The sequence below is a fragment of the Taudactylus pleione genome, unplaced genomic scaffold (assembly GCF_031769625.1).
Source record: "Taudactylus pleione unplaced genomic scaffold, aTauple2 ptg000015l, whole genome shotgun sequence".
In the NCBI taxonomy this organism is placed as follows: Eukaryota; Metazoa; Chordata; class Amphibia; order Anura; family Myobatrachidae; genus Taudactylus; species Taudactylus pleione.
In genome coordinates, this window is record NW_028284417.1 from 3,433,501 (window position 1) to 3,456,603 (window position 23,103).

Consider the following 23,103-nt stretch of genomic DNA (forward strand, 5'->3'; position numbering starts at 1 on the left):
TAGGCGTGTGACATGTGAATCCACTTGCGCAGGGGATTCCCACTTAGAAAAATAATTGTCCGCAAACGGATAAGCAACGGCTAAGCGCCTCTGGGGCTGAAACCGTTTACCTGGATTTTTCCACGCCTCCTCTAAATGATCCACTAATTGATCAGAAAGAGGGAACACCGTAGCCTCACCCTTAATATCCTTAAAAAAGGCATATTTGAAATTGGCCACCGAAGGATCAATATCCTCAATAACTAAAGCCGTGCGGACCGCACGAATAAGACCAGGGATATACACCCTGGACTTCGCGTCCGGCTCTTTGGTACGGAGAGGTTCTTGGTCAGATAGATCCAGAATCTCCCCATCATCTGACGTCTCATCGTCATCTCCATAAGCAGCAGATAAAGACGCCATCGGCCTATTATGAGGCCGCAACACAGACTCCCCCTGTAAGACATCGGACAAATGCTGAACCGATGTAGTTAGAGCATTAACCCACGCAGGCTCCGGAGAAACCTGGGAAGGGACAGGGAGACTGTGGGGTACCATCAATTGTCTCGGGAACTTCCGCATGGGTGACGACACCACTGACCGCTGGGACAAACCCGTCTGGGTAAACGCAGGTGGCGGAGCTAGCTGGCCCACAAGGGTTGTAAGCGCCTTAGCGAAATAAGCCCAGGGAGGTTCCTGTACCGGGACCGTGACCATAATCGGCCTTGACAGTGCCAGGCACTGGGGACATAACCCCTCCGCGTTACCCTCCCCCTCCGCTATTGGTACCTTACATTTAGTACACATGAGCTGGAGAGGAAAATCAGTCACAGACATGATGGTAAGTATGTGACACTCACACCTATACTTATTGGTATAGTGTGAATAACACCCTGCACACCGTGCACCGCTTTGAGCAGAGCAAGATCAGGGACAGTAATATGGCTGACAGTAGAAAGTGAAAGTACAGATAGCAGGGCTAGCAGATTAGTCACATACAATGCAGAAGAAACAAATCCCTGCACTATTAGCGCTGATTCTCAACTACTCAGACCCTCAGGCTGGTAGGACTCAGCGCTGCATACACTGACCTCTGACAAACGGAGGAGAGGTATGTTGGGGGACCCAGACCGCAATGCCACCGCTCACAGGCTTCCAGCAGCGTTCACCATGCTTTAAAGATGGCCACCGAGGAGCAGAGGATGAAGGAGGCCGGTCTGGGGGAGGAGCGCTGACACACTATGGCCAATCAGGCAGAGCAGAGAGGCTGTGTGCAGCAGGGGAGGCGCCGGCTGAGAGACAGGGAAAGCGCGCTCCCCTGGCATGCATTTAACCCCTGGGACGCCGCAGCGCATGCCGCTCAGCAGCGGCCCGCTGTCCCAGGGGGTAGTGGAAGCGCAGGTTGGTCGCCTGGCTCCACACTGCAGCCAGTCCCCAGGGAGCCCCCTGCCTGGGGACTCAGGACCATGTGACCATCGGGGACCCACCACGGGACCCCGCTGCTTGCCTGCTATCCCCCTTGGATCCGGCCATGGTCCAAAACATCTGGGGGCACCGCTAGCCGTGACCCCAGATGTCTACCAGCATCCCCGGATCAGTACCGGCGTTCTGGTACCGGCGGGGTGTAGGGGAGACAGCATGGACGTCAGTACTAACTGTCCATGCTGTACTCCCAGATGTGCAGCCACCGCTGCCTTTAAAACAAACTTCAGGGGCTCTTCATAGCCCCCCTCTGCACAGTGCCTCCGACTCCGAGCCAGGCACCGACGAAACTGAGATGCCTTGGCCCGGGGGCGGGGTATAGGAGAGGGACCCAGATGCATCCTGGGAGGCTGAAAACTTTAACTCTGTGGTGCCTGAAGACTGATGTCACCACCTATACCCAAAGGTATCCTGTGGATATCCTATGGACCCTGCAGTAGAAAGTGCAGAATTGGGGATTTGGGGTGCAACGTTGCGGGAACCCCCTTGTAGCCTTCAGACAGTCCCCCAAAGGTAAACTGCGTCAACATTTTTTTTAAAAAACAGTTAATACCCCCAAAAAATCACTTTGAATTTGAGGGCGAAAAAAAAAAAAGTTGGGGGGAGCAAATTAAAAACTAACGAACTAGACTCCAGGGGGGTCCCAAGTATGCCCCAGGTGTTTTTCTCATTGCAGGTGCTTGCAGCAGGAGGATTTTTCACGCTTTTTTAAACTTCACTTTAGCAACTTTAAAATATGCTGGCCCCCATTTTCAAATACCCCAAATTTGCTGAAATAAGTTATTTTCAGCAAAAAACCCTCCTGAATACTATTCTGCACCACTTATACAAAAACGCTATTAAGCAGCTATTGAACCAGTTTAAAAACACCAAATACCTTCAGCAAGCCAAATCAGGGGGTACCATAGCTAACCCCCATGTCGGAGCATCTTTTAGAGGGTGTCAGGCTGATTTCCCCAAATCTGACAGGACTTTCCGCTTGTTTAAGTTTCGCTGGGTCCCCTTTTTCGCATACTTTCAAATTGAATACGGGGATAAGTGGGCACACGCACGTTGCCTTTCCGCCTGCAAAACACACGATGTATGCAAAAAGTCCAGGAGGCGGAAAAGTATTGCGGGTCCGCTCAAATTGAATACGGCTCTAAGCTGGAAACCAGCATCATGGTCCTAGTTTAGTCGGATTTTTGCTCACACCTCAGAACTCCTTCCTGGAGCTAATCACCATCACACTGGATTTAATCGCCCCAAAAAAGTGGATGATTAAAACTGTGCTAACCAAAAAAGAAAAAAATGCTGACTCAAATGTGACATGGAGTCTTCTAGCATTCACAGACATAGAAAACTTGCTTTACCTCCATTTTCCTTTTCCTGCAGATCAGGACCTTTTGTTACTTACACCTGACCCAGCTTGCTGGAGGAATTGTGGCCACAGGGGAACTTTTTATCATATTGGGTGAACTTCCCCGAAGAGTTTCACGTTTTTGAGATAAGATTAATAGGGCTATATTTACTAAGATGATTTTAAAAGCCTCCGATTTTCATTGGTTTTATCTGCGGAATTAAAACCGGCAATAGTGTTTGCATTCATTATTAATTCCATTTTAAACCCTGCAGATTAAAATCACCAAAAACCAGCGGCTTTGAAAACCTACCACTTAGTAATTACAACCTGTAGACTCCTTACCCACATCTTTGAAGAGTCTATACCTAAAGATTCCAGGACCACCTTTCTCAAATCTAACCAAATACACTACAATGCTGGCTTCTGACATTTTGACAGCAACATAATCAGTCATAGCAGCCCACCAGTAACACAAATAGACCCCGCCCGTGCATTATCAATGTTGCTTGCATAGAAACCATTATGTACTACCTCCATGACAGAATGGATTTCTTTTCACTATGGTCTGAACCCCTTGGACCCATAAAGTAGAACAGAACCAACATTGATTTGACACATAATACCTATCTTTAGCCTGGTCCTTATCGCCTCAGCAAAAACAACACCCTTGAGAGATCAGTCTTAAAATTCTTCTTTAGCCTGTAGACTACACCTCTACCCAATCCATTATTTATATATCATAAGTGTATAAAAATCGGTAATTCCATTAATCCCATGTATTCTTATACCAAGCAGATTTGCACTTTGTTATTCAATATAATAGTTAGCTAGCTGTATATTAAACAGTAATCTATAATGACCGATATCTGTTCTGCAATGTCTCCATTTTGAGAAATCCCTTCAGCAAATGCTGCTCAAAACAAATAGGAAATACATTTGTACATTAATGGAAATAACTTACCCTTGCTATCTATTTTGCAGACTATGAAGTAGTTAAATAAGTAGAAAGTCTGCTGTGGCATGCAGTGCTACTAAAAGGGCAGTTTACGCATTGATTCTAGTCAGTGACTTATGTGTAACGGGCTTTAACCGAACGATAGCCGTGTGCAATAAGCAACTTCTTAATCACTTTCTGATTAAATGCTGCTATTATGATAATCAGGATTTGGTTACTTTGTATAGCCTTACATTTGAGATGCCACTGGATTAGAACCAGGCTTCAGATTGTTCTTCCATCTAGCTCTGGAGTATTCAGTGATCAGTTGTTCACCGGGAACTTCTGGAATGCCTTGTGCCTTTGCAAATAAAGAGGCTCCTTTACACGTTAACAGCATGTGATCTGTCTGGGATAAAGAACATTAGAGGCTATATAATCCAGGTGCAAATGGAATTACAATAGGTCTTATGTAAACCATGACATCACAGAGTTCTTGGGAAGGACTCTGAGGCATAGAACACTCAATACTTACAGATAGAACATTATGAAACATATACTTATGGTTAAAATAAATATAACCAGAAATATAACCAAGGATTGGTTTTAAATAGACACTAAAAATATCTATACATAAGATTTCATATATTTGAAATGGAAACCAGACACACCCATCACATACAATGTGATCCATTTACAGAATCTAGACTAGGCTTGAGAGAGAGAAAATTCATTCTGAATTAGAGTGAGAAGCATTGTTACAGTCCTGTGAAACGGAGCACTACACAATTGGCCTGTACATTAGGAAATGTCCTCTAGATGTCACCAAGTTGCTGTGTAACTAAACAATATTTACCGTATATACTAGAGTATAAGCCGAGTTTTTCAGCACATTTATTGTGCTGAAAAAGCCCCCACTCGGCTTATACTCGAGTGATGTTCCAGGACCAGCGGGTCGCGGTGCAGACTGTGTCTCTGTGACACAGCTGCACCGCGTGTGTAGCGCTGACCAGACGGAGTTCGGTCAGCACTACACAGTGCCAAACACATCCGCCGGCAACGGCAGCTGTGTGTTTGTTGTAATCAGCAGCCGATGAGAGTCTGTCAGACTCATCGGCTGCTGCTGCTCCCACTGCGGGAGCCATCTTCCGACTCCCATAGTGGGTAATGGGAGAGACGTCATGTCATGACCTCTCCCATAATGCAAAGCAGCCGGAGGAGCCGGTAGCAGCGTCGGGACCAGGAGCGGGGTTTCAGGTAAGTTTTTTTTTTTTATTACGTCTCTCTCTACTGGGGGGGGGGATTGCTACTGGGGGCACTAGCAGGGGGGGGATATTACTACTGGAGGCACTACCAAGGGGGGGGGGGGATATTACTACTGGGGGCACTACCAGGGGGTATATTACTACCAGTAGCTGCTGCATTTCTCACAAAACATACTGAAAAATCTGAATTCAGATGCGCTATAGTTGCATGCCATATAGACACTTGAAGTAACAAAACAAGTTGGTCATATGACAATATTCGGTATTCAGCTTGCACAATGGTCCTCTTTTGCCAACACTTCTTACACACTTCACAACAATGTTTTGATCAGGCCAGAGAATACAGAACAGAAAATAATTCCCTGTTACGCCAGTGCACAATATGTATGTCGAAATCATACGGTTGTGCCTGAAAAAGTGTTTCAAGACCTAGCTCCATGCTGCATACTAAGTTCATGGAAGTTTTCTATATTCAGTGAAATTCAAAGAGAAGAAATATTTAGAGTTTTATAGGCTAGAAGACTGCAACGTGCAAAATGCATTATTGTTTGGACTACAGTAGTAAGGCCATATAAATGCGAGAGGTTATGTTTCAACAGCAAATCCAAACGTGGAAGCTGTGAGGGTTAGTCTAAACAAAACTCAGGGTATGACTTCTAACCTGGGAGAGTGTATTTTGCCTAATACCCAAAGGAACAAGAAATAAAAGCTGCAAAGTTCTGGGTCATACAGAGCCTAATGTAGTTTATACAACCTATTTATGCTCCAATTTATCAATCCTTGAAATATGAGGAAATGCAACAGGTACATTATTAAAGGTTACCATCCTAATAGAAACATAAATAAACAAGGAACAGGACACGTTTAGGAAGCCGGCGGCCGCAATCCCGACCGCCAGCTTCCCAATCCTCTATCCCGCCTAGGATTAAATGACATGCGTCTAAAATCTAGACGCCTGTCATTTTCCCTACAGCGGGAGACAGGCGCCCGGGATCCCGATCGAAGGGATGCCGGGCACCGCGAGCGGACAGCCGCGGGTTGGGGGATGGGGGGGGAAGGTTAGGTTTAGGGCACCCGGGGGGGAATTAGGGTCAGGCACCCCCCCGGGAGGGTTAGGCTAGGGAGGGTTAGGCACCCCCCCGGGGGACTTAGGTTTAAGCAGCGGGGAAGGGGAGGTTAATGTTAGGCACATTGGGGGGGGTGGTTAGGGTTAGGCACCCCTACGGAGGGTTAGGGGGGTTGGTTAGGTTAGTAAGTACTTACTTTAGGGACAAATCGGGATTTCCAGAGCTGTCGGGCTTCCACTGCCGGGCTCTGCTCTTTTGTCGGGCTGCTGCAGCCGGGAATCAAACTGCCGGTCATGCGGCAGCCAGCTTTTCATACCGAATGCCAAGGAACCAGTACATTATGTATTGAATAAATCATAAACAATGTCTAACAACATGAATTATAATCCAAGATTTGATAATAGCAGCAATAAATCCTCTAATTTAAATTCCAGTGCAAATAAATACAAGTAGGCACAAACTTTCCGCAGGAAACAGTTTTCCTATAACTTGTTTTCCTGTAAAATAGTAATGTTGTAGCATGTGCCTCATTACCACTGAGACCCTCAATTCCAGACATTGGAAAACTCAATGCCATGGCAGATGGGATCAGTAGGATTTGTTGAAAGATAGAATGTGGACTTTGTTATGTCAACCACAGGATGCCAACACAGTAATAATGTTATTTAAAACATTTAAACAGTCTTGGTATTATAACTTTTAATAGGGATGGCCATGGACAGTTAAAAACCATGAATGGTTTTCCACCGATGGTTGATGTTTTTCTCAATCGATGGCTTCCTATTTATTTTTCTTCCAACACAGGGGTCACTGAGTTTAGCCCTGCAACCTGTGTCGTTAAGACACACCCTCCAAATTTGATTGGCCCTTGGCCTGCCTACTTCCCAGCAGAGATGGCCAGCGATGGATGCAAACCTTTGATGGTTTCATGCCATCAATGTTAAATCACCAATGTCCATCCCTAACTGTAAACATGGTGCTTTACCATCATGATTAAAGTTAAAATGCTTTAAATAACATGACTAACGTGTCGGAATTCGGCCAACTAAGTAACTACCTCCCGGAGCACATACAAAGTATAATAGCTGCACATGACACAATAACCTATTTTTTTTTTTTTTTAAATGTTCTTGAAATCAGGCACTCATCAGTCTGCTGAACAGTGAATGGTAAAATGTATGAATATTCATAGAAACAGTATATGTTAAGGTTCATCTAGAAATCATTTAAAGGCAGGATCTATTAATGATCAAAGAAAAAGCATAAATTAACGTTCATCTAGAAAACACTTAAGGGAGAATTTAGCATTCATTCCCCTGGGTTGCATCGTTTGCAACTTAAAGTTTCAATAAGCTTCATGATGTAAAATACACTTAACCTTTGGACGATTACTGAATACGTTTTTATTACCTTTACCTGTTAGCGGATTAGCAGATTGACCTTCATCTGAAAAGATCAAAACAGGACTAGGGGAACATATTTAATTGGGGGCGAGAATAGCAAAATCCCGCACCTGCAAGGTTTTTTCTGCAGGTGCAGGATTTTTGTTATTCAATTAGGTGTGTTTTTTTTCTATTTTGAGCACTGGGAAGTTTTTTTTCCTCGTACCTCCAGAGCAAGTCTGATTTCTCCTAAAATAGTTAATTTTAGGAAAAATCAGTGGGACTTTCTCTGGGACACCGGCAGTAACCCCCCTGAGGACTAATTAAGCAATTAGAAGTTTCCAATTAGCTTAATTACTTACCTTCAGCATCCAGCGTCGGGTCTGTAGCAGCGGGGAGAATGCAGTGTGTGTGTGTGTTTGTTAAGGTGGGTACACACCTGACAGATGTATCTGCAGATGATAGTCGTTCATACACACTGAAAGGCCATCATCTGCTTGTGCCCTCGGGTCCCGGTGGCCGTGTCGGGGGCGCGTCCCACCCCCCTCCTCGCGGCTGCCGCTGTGTGTGTACGGGCAGTCTGCAGACATATCTGTTCATCTGCTGTGCAACACTGCCAATGCGATATGTCGGTGAACGGCGACGTTCACAGACATATCACGGGTACACACTGGCCGACGGGTAGCAGATACATTGGCCAATCAATTGATCGGCCAAAGTATCTGTCAGTGTGTACTCAGCATTAGGGTTTGTGTATGGGTGAGAGTGTGACTGTGTGTGACCCCCGGTATGTGTACCCCCCTAAGAGTATGTATGCCACCCCCGTAATGGGCGCTGAGAGAACTACATCTCCCAGCAGCCCTTGTGCCTCCCTGCAGCCTCCGGGACTCCCAGCAGACCCCTCCTCAGTGAGAATGGAGACCACCGGAGACCCCCTGGCAGGTAAGTGTAGATCTTTATTTATGGTTTTTATGCGGCGCGGGGATCACTTTTTTAAATTGGATACCGCGGGTATTGTTGGAAGCGCGCATACCCACGGTAATCCAAAATTGGGTGCCAGGGGCGCAATGTTTTTTCCTTGCTAAACTTCGCGCTCAATTGAATATGCCCCTAGGTCTAGGATCATATATATTTTATTTTTTACATTCCTCTCTTAAAGGGGCACAGGAAATGCGCTATTTTTACTCATTAAAATGTACCTTAAATGCCCTCATGATTTAAAATATGGACACTTAAGGCATAAACACAAATAATTGTATTGCATATCAATTATTGATGAATAAGCATTTGTTTTCCTAAAAAAGGGCTGTTACAAGAAATACAATAAATTTTAAGCAACCTGTCCGAGAAGAAAAATGAAAAGATAAAATATTAAAACTCTGCCACAGGATCAGCATGTAAAAATTTTAAATATTTATTAGATACATTTGTGAGTATGCATATAGGTTTATCTTTGGCATTTAATAAGTCATCAGATTTATTCCTAAACCAAAACAGCCAAGCCAAAATTTACTTTGAAATCAGTAGCAAAAACTGGACCTGTATTTATTTTAATTACATTTTTTTTAGGGTTTAGGTCTATCAGGGGTATTCAATATGGGTGCGATAACATCGTTTTTGCGTTAATATCGCAATTATGACGTCATTATCGCAGGTTTTACTTTTACACCCTATTCAATTTCAAAGACTTATCGAAGTTTTGACAAGTCTTTGATAAAAAAACGGTGATAAGTTTTCACCATTGAATAGGTGTCGAAAAAAAGTGCAGAATTGGGGTTTAGGGGTGCAGGCTTAAAAGAAATAGCCTGCACCCCTGAGATTGACATTTAAAAAAGAACTGTCAAAAAAAGTAAAAAAAAAAAAAAAAATAGGGACACCCCAAAAAATTTAACAATTTTTTCCCTTTTTTTTTTGCACCCTAATTTTTAAACAATAGGGAAATAGGTTCAGGGCTATTCTTCATGTATGCGGCAGGTGTTTTGAAGAATAGAATTATAGCGGCAGGTGCACAAATGCAGAATTTTAATAGACTTACTTAAAAAACGAAAAAAATAACCTAAGTGCTCTTCTGCATCACTTCTTCAATGTCGGGAAAAAAACACCTGCTGCGGCTATTTAAATCCCCGACTTTCAATTAAAGGCTAAAACGGGGGTACCCATAGTGTTCCCCCATGTTTTTACAACTTTAGGGGGGTCTTACAATTATTTTAAGGAAAAATTCGTAACTTTACGCAAATCCAACTTCGGAGTTTCCCGTTTTCGTTAATTTTATATTGAATACGGGGATAAGCGGGAGCGCGCACCAGACTTTAACGCAGGACAAAAAACTCTGATATGAAACGTTAACTTCACTGTCGAAGTTAACGTTTCATATTGAATACCCCTCTTTGTGTTTTAATAAAGACAAAAAAGACATGAGGTGAATATATATCTTATGCAAATATTTTAGTCATTAATTCAAAGTAGTAAATTTCTTCAGATTTTCTGCAAATTCGGTGGTACTAATTTATTAGTTTACTTGAGTCAATTTTGGAAATAACTTTCTGGGAAGGTTTCTTTATGTGATTTTACAGTAATGTGTCAAGTGCATTTTAGTACATTCAAGAAATGGACTGCAGTAGATTGCCAGGAAGGGTTATACCTGATTCCATCATCACTATATTAAGAAGACAATCAGTAAAACACCAGGAACTGGTAGCATTTTTGGTGAATAAGGAATAGGGAAATTGAAATTTGGCTTTATAGGTAGCTGAAGAAGATAAACATTGCTAAAATACTGAGGCTAGTTACTAATAAATATAAAACATATAGTAATAAAAGTAAGCATAAGTACAAAAAGATAAGAGTTATTGTAGACCATGGGGATATCCTAAAGCACTTCTTTCTGCTCAGGAGTGTACTCCACCCTTGGGAGAAGAACTCGTCGCCGAAAAAGAAGCACCCTCAGAGGCGAAAGTATCAAAGGCGTAAAACCTAAAAAAAAAAAAAAAAAAAAGTGTGGACAGATGACCACGTGGCTGCCTTGCACAATTGTTCAGCAGAGGCACCACGACTAAATGCCCACGATGGCCCTACTGACAGAGTAGAATGTGCTGTCACTGTTTTGAACAGGGAGATCAGCCTGTGTGTACACCTGAGAGATAGTCATACATAACCATCGAGCCAGAGTCTGTCAGCTGGCCATCCTCATTTGTGTGAACCATATAACACAAAAAGATAATCTGATTTTCTAACAGAGTTTGTACGCTCCACATAGATACAGAGAGCACTAACTACATCCAGGGAGACTTCACCTACAGAAAGGTCTGGAGCCTGAAAAGCTGGAACCACAATCTCTTCATTCACATGAAAATGGGATACTACCATAGGAAGGTAACACTCCCTTGTACGAAGAACAGCTCTATCCTGTTGATAAAATAGAAAAAAAAGTGACGAGAGCGCTGCCAAATCAGAGACTTTGTGTGCAGAAGAGATAGCGAGGAGAAAAAGAGTCTTTGCTGTCAACCATTTCAAGTCTACAAAGTCCAGAGGTGCAAATGGGGGAGCTTGTAGCCCTTTGAGAACCAAAACACAAATTCCACGGTGCTACCAGTGGGACAAAAAGGAGGCTAAACTCTGAGAACCCCCTGAAAAAAATTCTAACATCTGATAATGAAGCAATCTTTCTCTAGAACCAGACTGACAGTGCAGAAATCTGCACTCTCAATGTGGCCAAGCGGAGACCATGCCTGGAGAAAAGTCAGTACCCGGGAAACCCTGAACACTTTAGGGTCAGACTTTCTGTGGGAACACTATTGACGAAAAGAATGCCAAACCCTGAAATAGATAAGAGCAGAGGAAGGCTTTGTGCCTTGAGCATCATTTGAAACACAGAGTTGTAGAAACCTTTGTCTCTTAAGACGGAAGTCAGGATGTTAACAGATTCTGCCATCGAGGAAGAAGATACGGACTGTCTATGGATAGATTCCATATGTCGGTGAACCAATGGTGTCTGGGCCATGCAGAAGCCACTAGTATTACTTTTCCGCCTTCCTGGTTGAATTTCCTGATGACCCTTGGGAGGGAAAACAGAGGAAAGAAATATGCCAGCTTGAAGTCCCATCTTACCTCCAGTGTGTCCACGAATGCTGCTGATGGGTCTCTGGACCTGGACCCGTACTTGGGGACCTTGTGGTTGTGGCGTGATGCCATTAGCTCCATCTCTGGTAGACCCAATTTGCTTACCAGGAGCTGAAACAGCCCCGGATGGAGAGACCACTCTCTGGCGTGTATTTCCTGGCGACTTAGAAAGTGTGCTTCCCAAATTAGCACTCCCGGTATGAATATTGCCGAGATAGCTGGAAGATGATATTCTGCCCAAATCAGAACATTTGTCACTTTTCATGTCTGCATAACTTCTTGTGCCTCCCTGATGATTGAGGTAGGCCACTGTAGTCGCATTGCCGGACTGGGTCTGGACCGGCCTGCCCTGGAGCAGGTCCTGTGCCCTGATTAGTACTCTGTATACTGCTCGCAGTTCCAGAATGTTTATTGGCAGATGACCTCCTTGATTTGTTTATCTTCCCTGAAAGGTGTGATGACCTGTCCCTGCGCACCCCCATCCGCAAAGGCTGGCGTCCGTGGTGAGAAGCACCCAATTTTGAATCCAGAACGGGTGCCCTTTGTTTAGATGATCCTTTCTCAGCCACCACAGTAGGTAGTGATGAACCTGCAGAGTGAGAAGGATCTTCTGAGACCTTATAAGATGATGCTGTACGTACCACCTGGAGAGAATCAATCTTTGTAGAGGCCTGGAATGGTACTGGGCATATTCCACCATGTTGAAGGTGCATACCATGGACCCCAAGACCTGCATTGCTGAGTGAATGGATACACTCTAATTTCAGATCAATTTGCGCACCCGCAATTGTAGAGCCGAAAACCTGTCTACTGGTAGAAAGATCCTTTGTGCCAGGTTATCCAGTAGCGCCCCCAGATGTACCATCTTGTTGAAGATAGGAAAGACTTTTTCCAATTGTTTATCCAGCCCTGCTTCCAGCTGACAGGCAGTGGTCAGCTGGAAATGATATTGCAAAACCTCCGTAGACTGTCAATATCAGGAGACCATTTAAGTATGGCAATATCCCAACTCCTTCTGAGATGATCAGTCATGACCGCCATTATCTTGGTAAACAGCCGAGGGGCTGTGGACAGACCAAAAGGGCAATGGTAATGTTGTTGATGAACTGCCAAAACACAGAAACCCTTGGTGGATAGTGCAATACTGTAGGTACATGCAGATATGCATCCTTTATGTCCAGGTTCCATTGCCAGCATAACTGACCGTAGGGTCTCCATACGGCACATGGATGAACCCGTTGAGAGATTTCAGAATAGAGCTATACCCATTTAGCTTCTGAATCAAAAACAAATCTGAGTAATAACTCCTTCCTTGTTAGTTAAAGGAACCGGGATTATCACCCCTGAATTTAGCAGGGCATAAATGGCCTTGATAGGATCTGATGGGGGAGTTGTGCAAACAAACTTCTGGGGAGTAACCCTTTTTTAGGTAGGGGTCACGTAAGAATCCCCAGTAGGGAGGGAGATTTCTCTCCTAATGCACTCTCTGTGGGAGAGGGTAAAAATGAGAGTTAAGGTAAGAAATTAACTGTGTTAACTCTCTTTCTTCGAAGTCCATAGGGTCCACAGGGAGACCTTGGGGTGTAGGTGATGGAACTGAATCTGGGCACCACGCAGTTAAAGCTTTCAGCTACCAGGATGCACTTGGTCCACTCTCCCTAAACCCCGCACCCGAGCCAGAGGCACCTCAGTTCGTAATAAGCCAAAGGCCGGAGGTGGATAAGTGAGAAGGAAGACTGGAACACTTAAGAATCACATTCTCACACAAAAGGAGATGGAAAATCGGTGACCAGCAATATAGCCCATATGAAGCCAGGTGCATTAGGGCGGGTGCCCTGTGCACCCTATGGACTTCAAAGAAAGAGTTAACAAAAGGTAAGTCTTACCATAACTAATTTTCTTCTTCAGGGTCCATAGGCTCCACGGGAAGACCTTGGGGATGTCCCAAAGCAGTCCTTTTAAGGGTGGGGATGCTCCTGCGCTGCGAGGAGAATCCGGGGCCCAAAAGGAAGCATCCTGAGGGGTGAAGGTATCAAAGGCATAGAACCTTAGAAAGACCTGGATAGAAGAACACGTGGCTGCCTTACACAGCTGAACTGCCGAGGCGCCACCGCGAGCTGCCCATGAGTGACCCACAGACCGAGTAGAACGAGCATTAACAGAAAAAAGGACAGGCAGGCCATCCTGCGTGTAAGCCTCTGAGATAGTCATACGAAGCCATCTAGCTAATGTTTGCTTATTGGCTGGCCATCCCTTTTTGTGAAATCCATAGAGCACAAAACAAGGAGTCTGATTTCCGAAGGGAACTGGAATGGTCCACATAAATCCTGGGGGCGCATACCACATCCAAGGAGGCCTCACCTACCGAGAGGTCTGGTGACTGAAAGGCCGGGAAGTTTCTCATTAATGAGGAAACTAGAAACAACTTTAGGAAGGAACGAAGGGCGAGTACGAAGCACAGCCCTGTCCTGGTGAAATATCAGGAAGGGGGAGCGAAAGGAGAGCGCCCCAACTCTGACACTCTCCAGGCAGATGCTACTGCCAGAAGAGTTTTAGCTGTTAACCACTTAAGGTCTATTGAAGCGAGTGGTTCAAATGGAGGACCCTGGAGGGCCCGAAGAACTACTGCCAAATCCCAAGGAGCCAGTGGGGGAACAAAAAGGTGGTTGAATCCGGAGGACACCCTGGTGGAATGTGCGAATATCTGGAAGTGGAGCAATTCTATGTTGGAACCATACAGAGTGCAGAGATATGCACTTTCAGCGAGGCCAGACTGAGTCAGAGCTCCAATCCAGCATGAAGGAAGGTCAGGACTCTGGAAATCCAAAACACCTGGGGGTTGTAATTCCTAGGATAACACCACTGGAAATACGCATGCCACACTCTGTGGTAGATCCTAGCAGAAGCTGGATTACGCGCTCTAAGCATCGTGTTGACAACAGAGCGAGGGAATCCTTTGGACCTTAGGAGGGATGTCTCAAGAGCCACGCCGTCAAAGATAGATGATCCAGGTCCTGGTAAAGGCAAGAACCCTGAGACAACAGGTCCGGACGTTAAGGCAGTAGGAATGGAGTGTCGATGGAGAGACTTAGAAGGTCTGAGTACCAATGACGTCTGGGCCTAGCTGAAGCCACCAGCAGGACAGTGGCTCCGTCTTGTTTGAACTTCCGAAGAACTCGAGGAAGAAGGGAGACTGGAGGAAACAGGTACACAAACTGGTAGGTCCACTTCACTGACAGAGCGTCCACCAAGGTTGCCTCGGCATCTCTTGTTCTGGACCTGTACACTGGTAACTTGTGATTGTGTTGGGAGGCCATGAGGTCCACCTATGGGAGGCCCCATTTGTTCACTAGGAGTTGAAACACCTCTTGGTGAAGAGACCATTCCCCTGGATGCATGTCGTGATGGCTCAAGAAGTCCGGTTCCCAACTGAGAACTCCGGAATGAACAGACGAAATGGCCGGGAGGGGACGCTCTGCCCATGTCAGAATGCGTGACACTTCTGTCATTGCTACCCGACTTAAAGTGCCTCCCTGATTGTTGATGTTGTGGCATTGTCGGACTGAACCTGCACAGGTTTTCCGTGAAGTATGTGTTTGGCCACTCAGTAGACGTCAGTAACCATGACAGAGACAGATGCACCTCCGGGGAGAGCACTATTGTCTGAGCTTTGATCCGGTGGGGCAATCCATTCCATCTGGAGAGGATCAGCCCCTGCAGAGGCCTGGAGTGAAATTGAGCATATTCCACCATGTCGAAGGTGGACACCGTGGATCCTATAACCTGCATCGCCGAGTGTACAGGCACCCGGCAACTGTGGAGGAATCTGCGTATCCGTAGTTGTAATGCTGAAATCTTGTCTGAAATCAGAAAAATTCTCTGCTGTTGAGAATCCAGAAGGGCCCCCCAGATATATCCTCTGTGAGGGATTCAGGGAGGACTTCTTCCAATTGATCAACCACCGTGCGCACCTGTAGAAAGGCAATTGTCAGTTGCAGGTGGTGGCGAAGCACTTCTGCAGATCCTGCTAACAGATGGAGGTCATCCAGGTATGGTAGTACTCTGATACCCTGATTCCGCAAATGGGCTGCCATGATGGCCATAACTTTGGTAAACACCCTTGGAGCAGTGGATAGGCCAAAGGGTTGCACCCTGAACTGGAAGTGCTGCTGTAGTATAGCAAACCGGAGAGAACGCTGATGAGAAGGCGTTATAGGGACATGTAGTTATGCGTCCTGAATATCCAGTGATACCATAAAATCCCCAGGTTGCATAGCCAGTATGATGGAGCTTAAGGTTTACATCCTGAACCTGGGTACCCTGAGGAATTTGTTCAGGGATTTGAGGTTGAGGATAGGCCAATAAGATCCATTCGGCTTCTGCACCAGAAAGAGTAGAATAGTAACCAGTCCTTCTTTGGGCTAGTGGAACTGACACAATAACCCCTGCCTGCAGCAAGGACTGTATGGCTTTCTGGATCTGTAAAGCCTTGTTCTTGTCTGAAGGGCCTGTGCAGAAAAACTGGCGAGAAGGTCTTCGAAGGAATGAGAGGGCGTATCCGTGAGACCACTTCCCTTACCAAAAGCGTCCTTGGTGGTTTGACACCAGCATTGGGCGAAGTGAACAAGTCGGTCTCCCACTCTGGGGTCCCCCAGAGGGAGGCCCACCCTATCAGGCTGAGGGTTTATCCTCTGGCTTGGAGGCTGGACATCTTGTACTCCAGGCCTGTTTCTTAGGTTTGGCAGCCTTTTTGGCAGTGGACTGTATAGGAAAGGACTGCCCTTTAAATTCACCTTGGGGACGAAAGGACCTAAAGGAGGAGGCTCGAGACTTTGAAGGAGCAGATGCTGAAGGCAGAAACGCAGATTTTGATTTTGCCAATGTGTCCACAATCTTGTCCAGGTCTGGACCAAACTAAATCTCCCCAATATAGGGTAAGGCCTCCGGGCCTTTCTTAGAATTGGCATCCGCACTCAGAGAGCACAGCCACAGGGAACGGCAAGCAGACACGGCCGTGGCAGAGTCCCTGGAGGTCAGTAGACTAGTATCTAGAGCGACCTCACCAATATATGCAGCCACATCCCAGATGTGACCAACCAGCACCACCTGATTGTCCGGAGCTTCCGAGGGGAAGGAGTCCTCAAGTGCATCAGCCCAACACTCTATGGCCATAGATACCCGAGAGATAGCCATGGACGGGCGGGCAACAGCTCCTGAAAGAGTATATTGATTTCAGGCAAGTTTCTACTTTCCTATCTGTGGAATCTTTCAAGGAAGGAATGGAAGGCATAGGTAACGTTGCACTTCTAAACAATCTTGTAACATGGGAATCCACTGCAGGGGGCGATACCCATTTCCTGAGGCTCATTGGAAAAAGTGGGAAACATGTGGCCGATTGCCAGGCAGCAGCCATGTGGTCCACTAGCTGATCTGGCAGAGGGATCACTGCTGAGGTCACCTTTATTTGTTTAAATAGAGGGTGTTTGGATTTAGGGGCTGGCTCGTCATCCTCTATAACCTATATGGATCTGACCGCACGTACCAAGTCAGGGATAGTAATCCTAGACTTGGTCTCCGCCTCTTGCAAAGGAGAGTCTGGGTTAGAGGTGTCAGCTACTTCTCCATCATCAGATGACATCTCAGACTTTGATAGCTGAATGGATTGAGATGACACTACAGGACGCTTAGCTGGCCGTACAGGTCTCTCATTCTGCAACATGGTCCGAATGGCAGTAGGGGAAGCAGCCAGACTCTGCACTGAAGTAGAGAATATATCCACCCATGTTGGAGGTATACTCTGTGGTAAGATATACATATTCCACAAGAAGGAGAAAGAATGTCCTCTAATAGTGCACAGAAAATGATATGTAATAACTAAAATATAACCTTTAATATATTGTTAAAACCTTACTATAGTCAAATATCAATAAAATAAACAGATTCAGAAAATGTGAAATAAAGAACAGAAAAATGTGAATAAAATAAGGCTGACACTTGGGCAACTGCTATCCTCTAAATAAAGTTACACTCTGAGTATTCATGACCCTATAATTGAACAATACAAAGGTAATACGTGCAATTATATTACGATGTTATGTCTCACGCTGTACATGAATGATTAAGTACATGGCGAATATTCACCCCAATAAGTATAGGGTACCATTACATGCATAAGGATATATGTCACAATGACAAGGTAGTATTAAATAACATGGAATGGTATAAGACGTCTGATTAAACTATCCAACTTCTACACATCACACACTATCAATATTGGTGGAAAGGATACTTTATTTCTATTTGCATCGTAACGTTTGTTTCCATCACATACAGTCATTAGTACAGAGACTGAATAGAGAGCTTGTTGGTCTTTGAGAACAACCCGTGTATATAATAGATCACAGAAACTGGTTCTTATCACATTATGCTAGATTACAGCTTATTGTAGGATAGCTGATAAACAGGGTGAGATCAAAATAAAAATCTATAGCAATGTTGAATTAATGTATGGCCCTCTAAGTATTTAATGGGAACATTAATTCCACTAAAAATATCCATACATGTGTATACACATTTTAGAGATCATCTGCCAATTCTGACTAGACTCTTATGTTTTGTCAAATCTGTCTGTTATTCTCATATGAACACATGTTAATTGATATATGTGATGACTGGTTATGATTCATTTTTTATTCTCCTATGTGTATCTTACTTTTAAAGCTAATCTATAGCTACACACTTTTTCAATTATCCCTCTCACCTTGGAGAGATAATATGTATTAATCATGATTGTACTATTGTTCTCGTTTCTACAAAAACTTCCACCCCTTTCTTTTCATTTTGGGTTCAATTATGTTAATTGACCAATTGATATATGTGTAATAGAAATCTTTGGTCCAGAATTTGATATATATATGCTGTGAATCTTCACCAATGTGTTTCTTTTTTATTTTATTTTCAATTCATATGGATCTTTTACTATTAAGCACTTAATTTTCACAGAGACAGTGATTTTGAATCTTTCTTGTTCATCCATTAATGGTCTGATTTGACATTGGTTGTGTCATTTTTCATTATACTAATTAGAAACATCAGATTGTGACAAATGTATGCTTTCATTTGTTTTGCATATACAATACCGTTCCGATTGTGATGGATGATGTTATCGCAGCTTACCACATGATATTAGAGTTCATTACAAGTTACTCTGCCGGACCAACTTTATCTGCTTTGCATATAGCCTAATTTATACATTAATGTTCATAATTACTTGAATGATGTGGATTTAGAAGCACATGATATTACATGCAGATCAAGTCTGGCAATTTCCTCAAATTGATTTATGTGGTACAACTAAGGCTTGCTTGTGCATTCCTTTTTTTGTAAGCTGCAATTCACTATAATATGGACTATTAACAACACTAGTCCTACATTTATTGTCTTGACCTGACAATTATGCAATTTTCCCTAAATATTACTACAGCCATACAATACGTGATTGCCCAAACTCGTCTGATCTTGGAAGCTAAACTGTATTTTGCCCTGTCAGTACCTGGTAGGGTGACCCCCAGGGAATACCAGGTGCTGTAGTTTAAAACACACTTTTGGGAGTGATTTTGCATCAGGACAAGCAATACTAATTTGAAATTAATTGTATAATATACCCAATTTCTGAGTGTGTAATAAATTGTCAATTCGCCTTCAGACTTCGTTATGATTCACGTAGTCTGTCTCTCTAAGATGGATCTATACCATCTGAATGTTTGAAGAAAAAAAAAAAGACAAATATGGTACATGATTAATATTTTATTGTCGGAAATAAAAGTTATGTCTTAATTTAATTATCATTAATCATTAAGAGTGCCCCAGACAATAGCCACACTTTTTTCTCCTTTGTTGTTTGATACATTTTGGCTTTGGGAGCACCACCAACAATTATTGATGACAGATAATTATCTGTGATGGTTGAATGGTTGGTTCATTATAAACTTAATCTTAATAGTTCTGTGCAGAATCATTTTTCTTCTTTTCACAATGTACAGGGTGTGAGACATAACATCGTAATATAATTGCACGTATTACCTTTGTATTGTTCAGCAATTAACAACATATATATTCAATTATAGGGTCATGAATACTCAGAGTGTAACTTTATTTAGAGGATAGCAGTTGCCCAAGTGTCAGCCTTATTTTATACACATTTTTCTGTTCTTTATTCATATTTTCTGAATCTGTTTATTTTATTGATATTTCACTATAGTAAGGTTTTAACAATATATTAAAAGGTTATATTTTAGCTATTATCTATCATTTTCTGTGCGCTATTAGAGGACATTCTTTCTCCTTCTTGTGGAATATGTATATCAGACTTCTGTTATTGTCCCTGGCAGCACCCCCAACAAGTGATTCAAGTTAGACCAACAATATTTATGGGGTTGACTTTAAATCAATTCGGCTAGTGCATTGGATTTCCCCTTTTCCTTGACCTATGATACCCTGTGGTAATCCTGGAGTGGGAATGACAGCCTGCTGTGACACAGGAGGGGTCTGCAAAATGAGCGGTAGTCCCTGTGAGGGAATTACAGGTTGTGGCGATAGCCCCATAGGAGCAAAAGGTGCCATTACCTCTAGACAGCCTGCAATGGAAGCCAGCATCTGTGAAAAGACTGCCCAAGGGAGCTCCTGTACCGATGTCGGGGGGTTTGAGCTACCCGGTGGGTTATAGCGGAATCGGTATGATATCCCGGCTGCCGCATGGCCGGGAGTTCGAATCCCAGCAGAAGCAGCCCGACAAACAAGCAGAGCCCAGCAGCGGAAGCCCGACAGCGCTGGAAATCCCGATCGTCCTAAGGCAATTATCTACTAACCTAACCCCCCTAACCCCCCCCCCCCTTCCCCGCTGCCTAACCCTAACCTCCATCCCTGTACCTAACCCTAATCCCCCCCTTCCCCGCTGCCTAACCCTAAGTCCCCCCCGGGGGTGCCTAACCCTAACCCTCCCGGGGGAGGTGCCTATCCCCAAGTCCCCCCCAGGTGCCCTAAACCTAACCCTCCCCCCCGCGGCTGTCCGCTCGCTGCACCCCTTCGATTGGGATGCCGGGCACCTGTCTCCCGGCGTCGGGGAAATGACATGCGTCTAGATATAGACGCCCAGCATTTCACCCTCGCCGGGATATGACAGTCGGGAAGCCGGCAGCCGGCTTCCCGATTGTATACAGTTATAGCACCTCACACAGCCCATCCCGAATCAAATCCTCCTCACTGAAAACTGCATTACATAATCTGCATTGCAGAATGGGTGCAGAAATGTGTTCATTACCCTTGTCGGACATCTCTGCAGGGTAAAACACCACAATATGGCACTGAGTACAATGCAACCACGAGTATGTACAAATACTAGCAGGGAAGCAATATACTGGTCCTGTCTTATGCTTGGGTAAGCTGCAGGGACCTCCTGCCTAAATATGGCAGAGTGCAGCATGCAACAGTATGTGACTGACCTCACAAATATTGTTTATATGAATGAGGTTATATATGAACCACCCTAACACCTGTATTAGGGCGTGAAATAGAGAGAGGGTATAGCCATATGCTGACAGTAGAGACACAGACAGACAGCGCTAGTATAAGTCACATACAATGCAGGAATTACTGAAAAATAGCACTATACTCAACTACCAGTTTTCAGTTTCAGTGTATGGAAGGAAATCGTGCTACATACGCTGACCCTGGGGAGAGGTATGAAGGGGGACCGGACCTCGCGTTGTCCTGGGAGAACTGCGACCGCACCATGAAGAAAATAGCCACTGGAGACCTCAGAGGGGGCGTGGCTGGAGGAGGAGAGCAGCTCAGAGAAGCCACACCTCAGAGGAAAGACGCCCTGAGCTGAGGGGAGGAACAGCTTAAACAGGGAAGCTGTCTCACCTCCCCGATTATTAACCCCTGGGACGCTGGTTTCCCACACCAGAATGTCTTGTGGATCACGATGGCTGGTGCCTGAGTCCACACTCAGCACCTCCAGTCTGTCCCCTAAGACTGGAGGTATCGACTGCCATAACACGCAGGTCACTGCAAGCGGCGACGCACCTTACCTGTCCCCTAAGTCCGGTTGCAGTCTTGGTCCTCTCCAGGGGCCCTGGCTAGCTTTGACCCCCAGAATGCCCGAGATCCCCAGATTGGCACTGGCGTCGCGGCCCGAAGGGGTAACAGAGCGGCAGCCCAGACGTCCCTCGGACAGGCTGCTGCATGCTCAAGATGAAGTAAAATTTAATTAAAATAATAAGCTTAAGGGCTGCCTAAGCAGCACCCTGCATGACGGTGCACCAACGAAAATGAGGTGCCTCTGGCTCGGAGGCGGGGTATAGGGAGAGTGGACCCAGTGCATCCTGGGAGTTGAAAGTTTTAACTGTGCGGTGCCCGGATTCAGATCCATCACCTACACCCCAACGTCTCCCTGTGGAGCCTATGGACCCTGAAGAAGAAAAAACATTAGTCTCTTTTGGAATCTGGAAGAGTCTACCTGGAGTGTTCCATGCTTCCCCTATAAGCTCAATGAGCTGTCCAGAATGAGGGGAATCCAGCCTAAATCACTTTATGGTGTCTGAACACCAGGTTTACATGGCTTTAGGAGCTGGTACTTCATCTTCTATAATGGAGGATTGAATTAACCGCCCCTGCTAAAGAGGAACATCCACTGATGAATGATGCTCCTCCTCTGAGATAGGCCCAGAGGGAAAAACCTGTGTATCCTCTGCCTCCTCAAATGATATATCAGAATCCGAAAGCAGGGTGGACTGAAAGGATGATGCAGTCCATCTATAGGCTTAGATGGCTGATACCTTATTCGCCTGTAACATCTGCAGATAGGTAGATGCTAAAAACCAGATTCTGAACTGAGTGAACACAACTTTCCATCCAGGAAGGATGAATGAGAAGAGGAAACATAGCAGGCTGTAATCACTGTTGGTAATCAAAAGTGGGAGGCAGTGTGGAGGCTGATAAGTGGGGTCCACTAACTGTGTCATAACCTGAGACCAGAAGGACATTCAAGGTGACCCATGAACAGGTGCTGGTGAGATGGACTGTTGTGGTATATAACAATCAAACCACAGTCCATCCTGTATGAAATCCTGAGAGGCCAACTCCACAGGATTTACATGAAACCAGCACAGAGACAACAGTCTCCTATTAACCCTTGTCCTGAGACATGGGAAATACTTGCAAGTAACCTCCAACCAGTGTAGGGTTAACAATGCAATGTGACCCTTTTCACAGAAAAATAAATGTGAAGTACTCTCTAACCCCCTATACATCAGGTAGTTGGGGATTAGGAAAACACAAAAGAAAACTACTTTTTTTCAGCAGAGTTAGCATAAGTCACATAAAATGCATATAATATATTTGCAAAAGGGCATTAAAATGAACTACCTAAAAACACAAGTTTGGTAGGATCTACATGCAGATAAATATATATGCAAATGAGCACTAAATCGCAAATCACATTGGTAGGATATAAATGCAATGCATACAAATA

At 44.7% G+C, this 23,103-nt stretch overlaps 1 protein-coding gene across 1 annotated transcript in view; it reads right to left on the bottom strand.

Annotated features, from left to right (window-relative positions):
- Window positions 1-23,103, bottom strand: part of ASRGL1 (asparaginase and isoaspartyl peptidase 1) — a 61,197-nt gene that overhangs the window by 15,904 nt on the left and 22,190 nt on the right. The window contains exon 4 of the mRNA XM_088471217.1: window positions 3,992-4,146. Within this exon, the coding sequence (XP_088327343.1) occupies window positions 3,992-4,146 (155 nt within the window). The remainder of the gene's footprint in view (window positions 1-3,991; window positions 4,147-23,103) is intronic.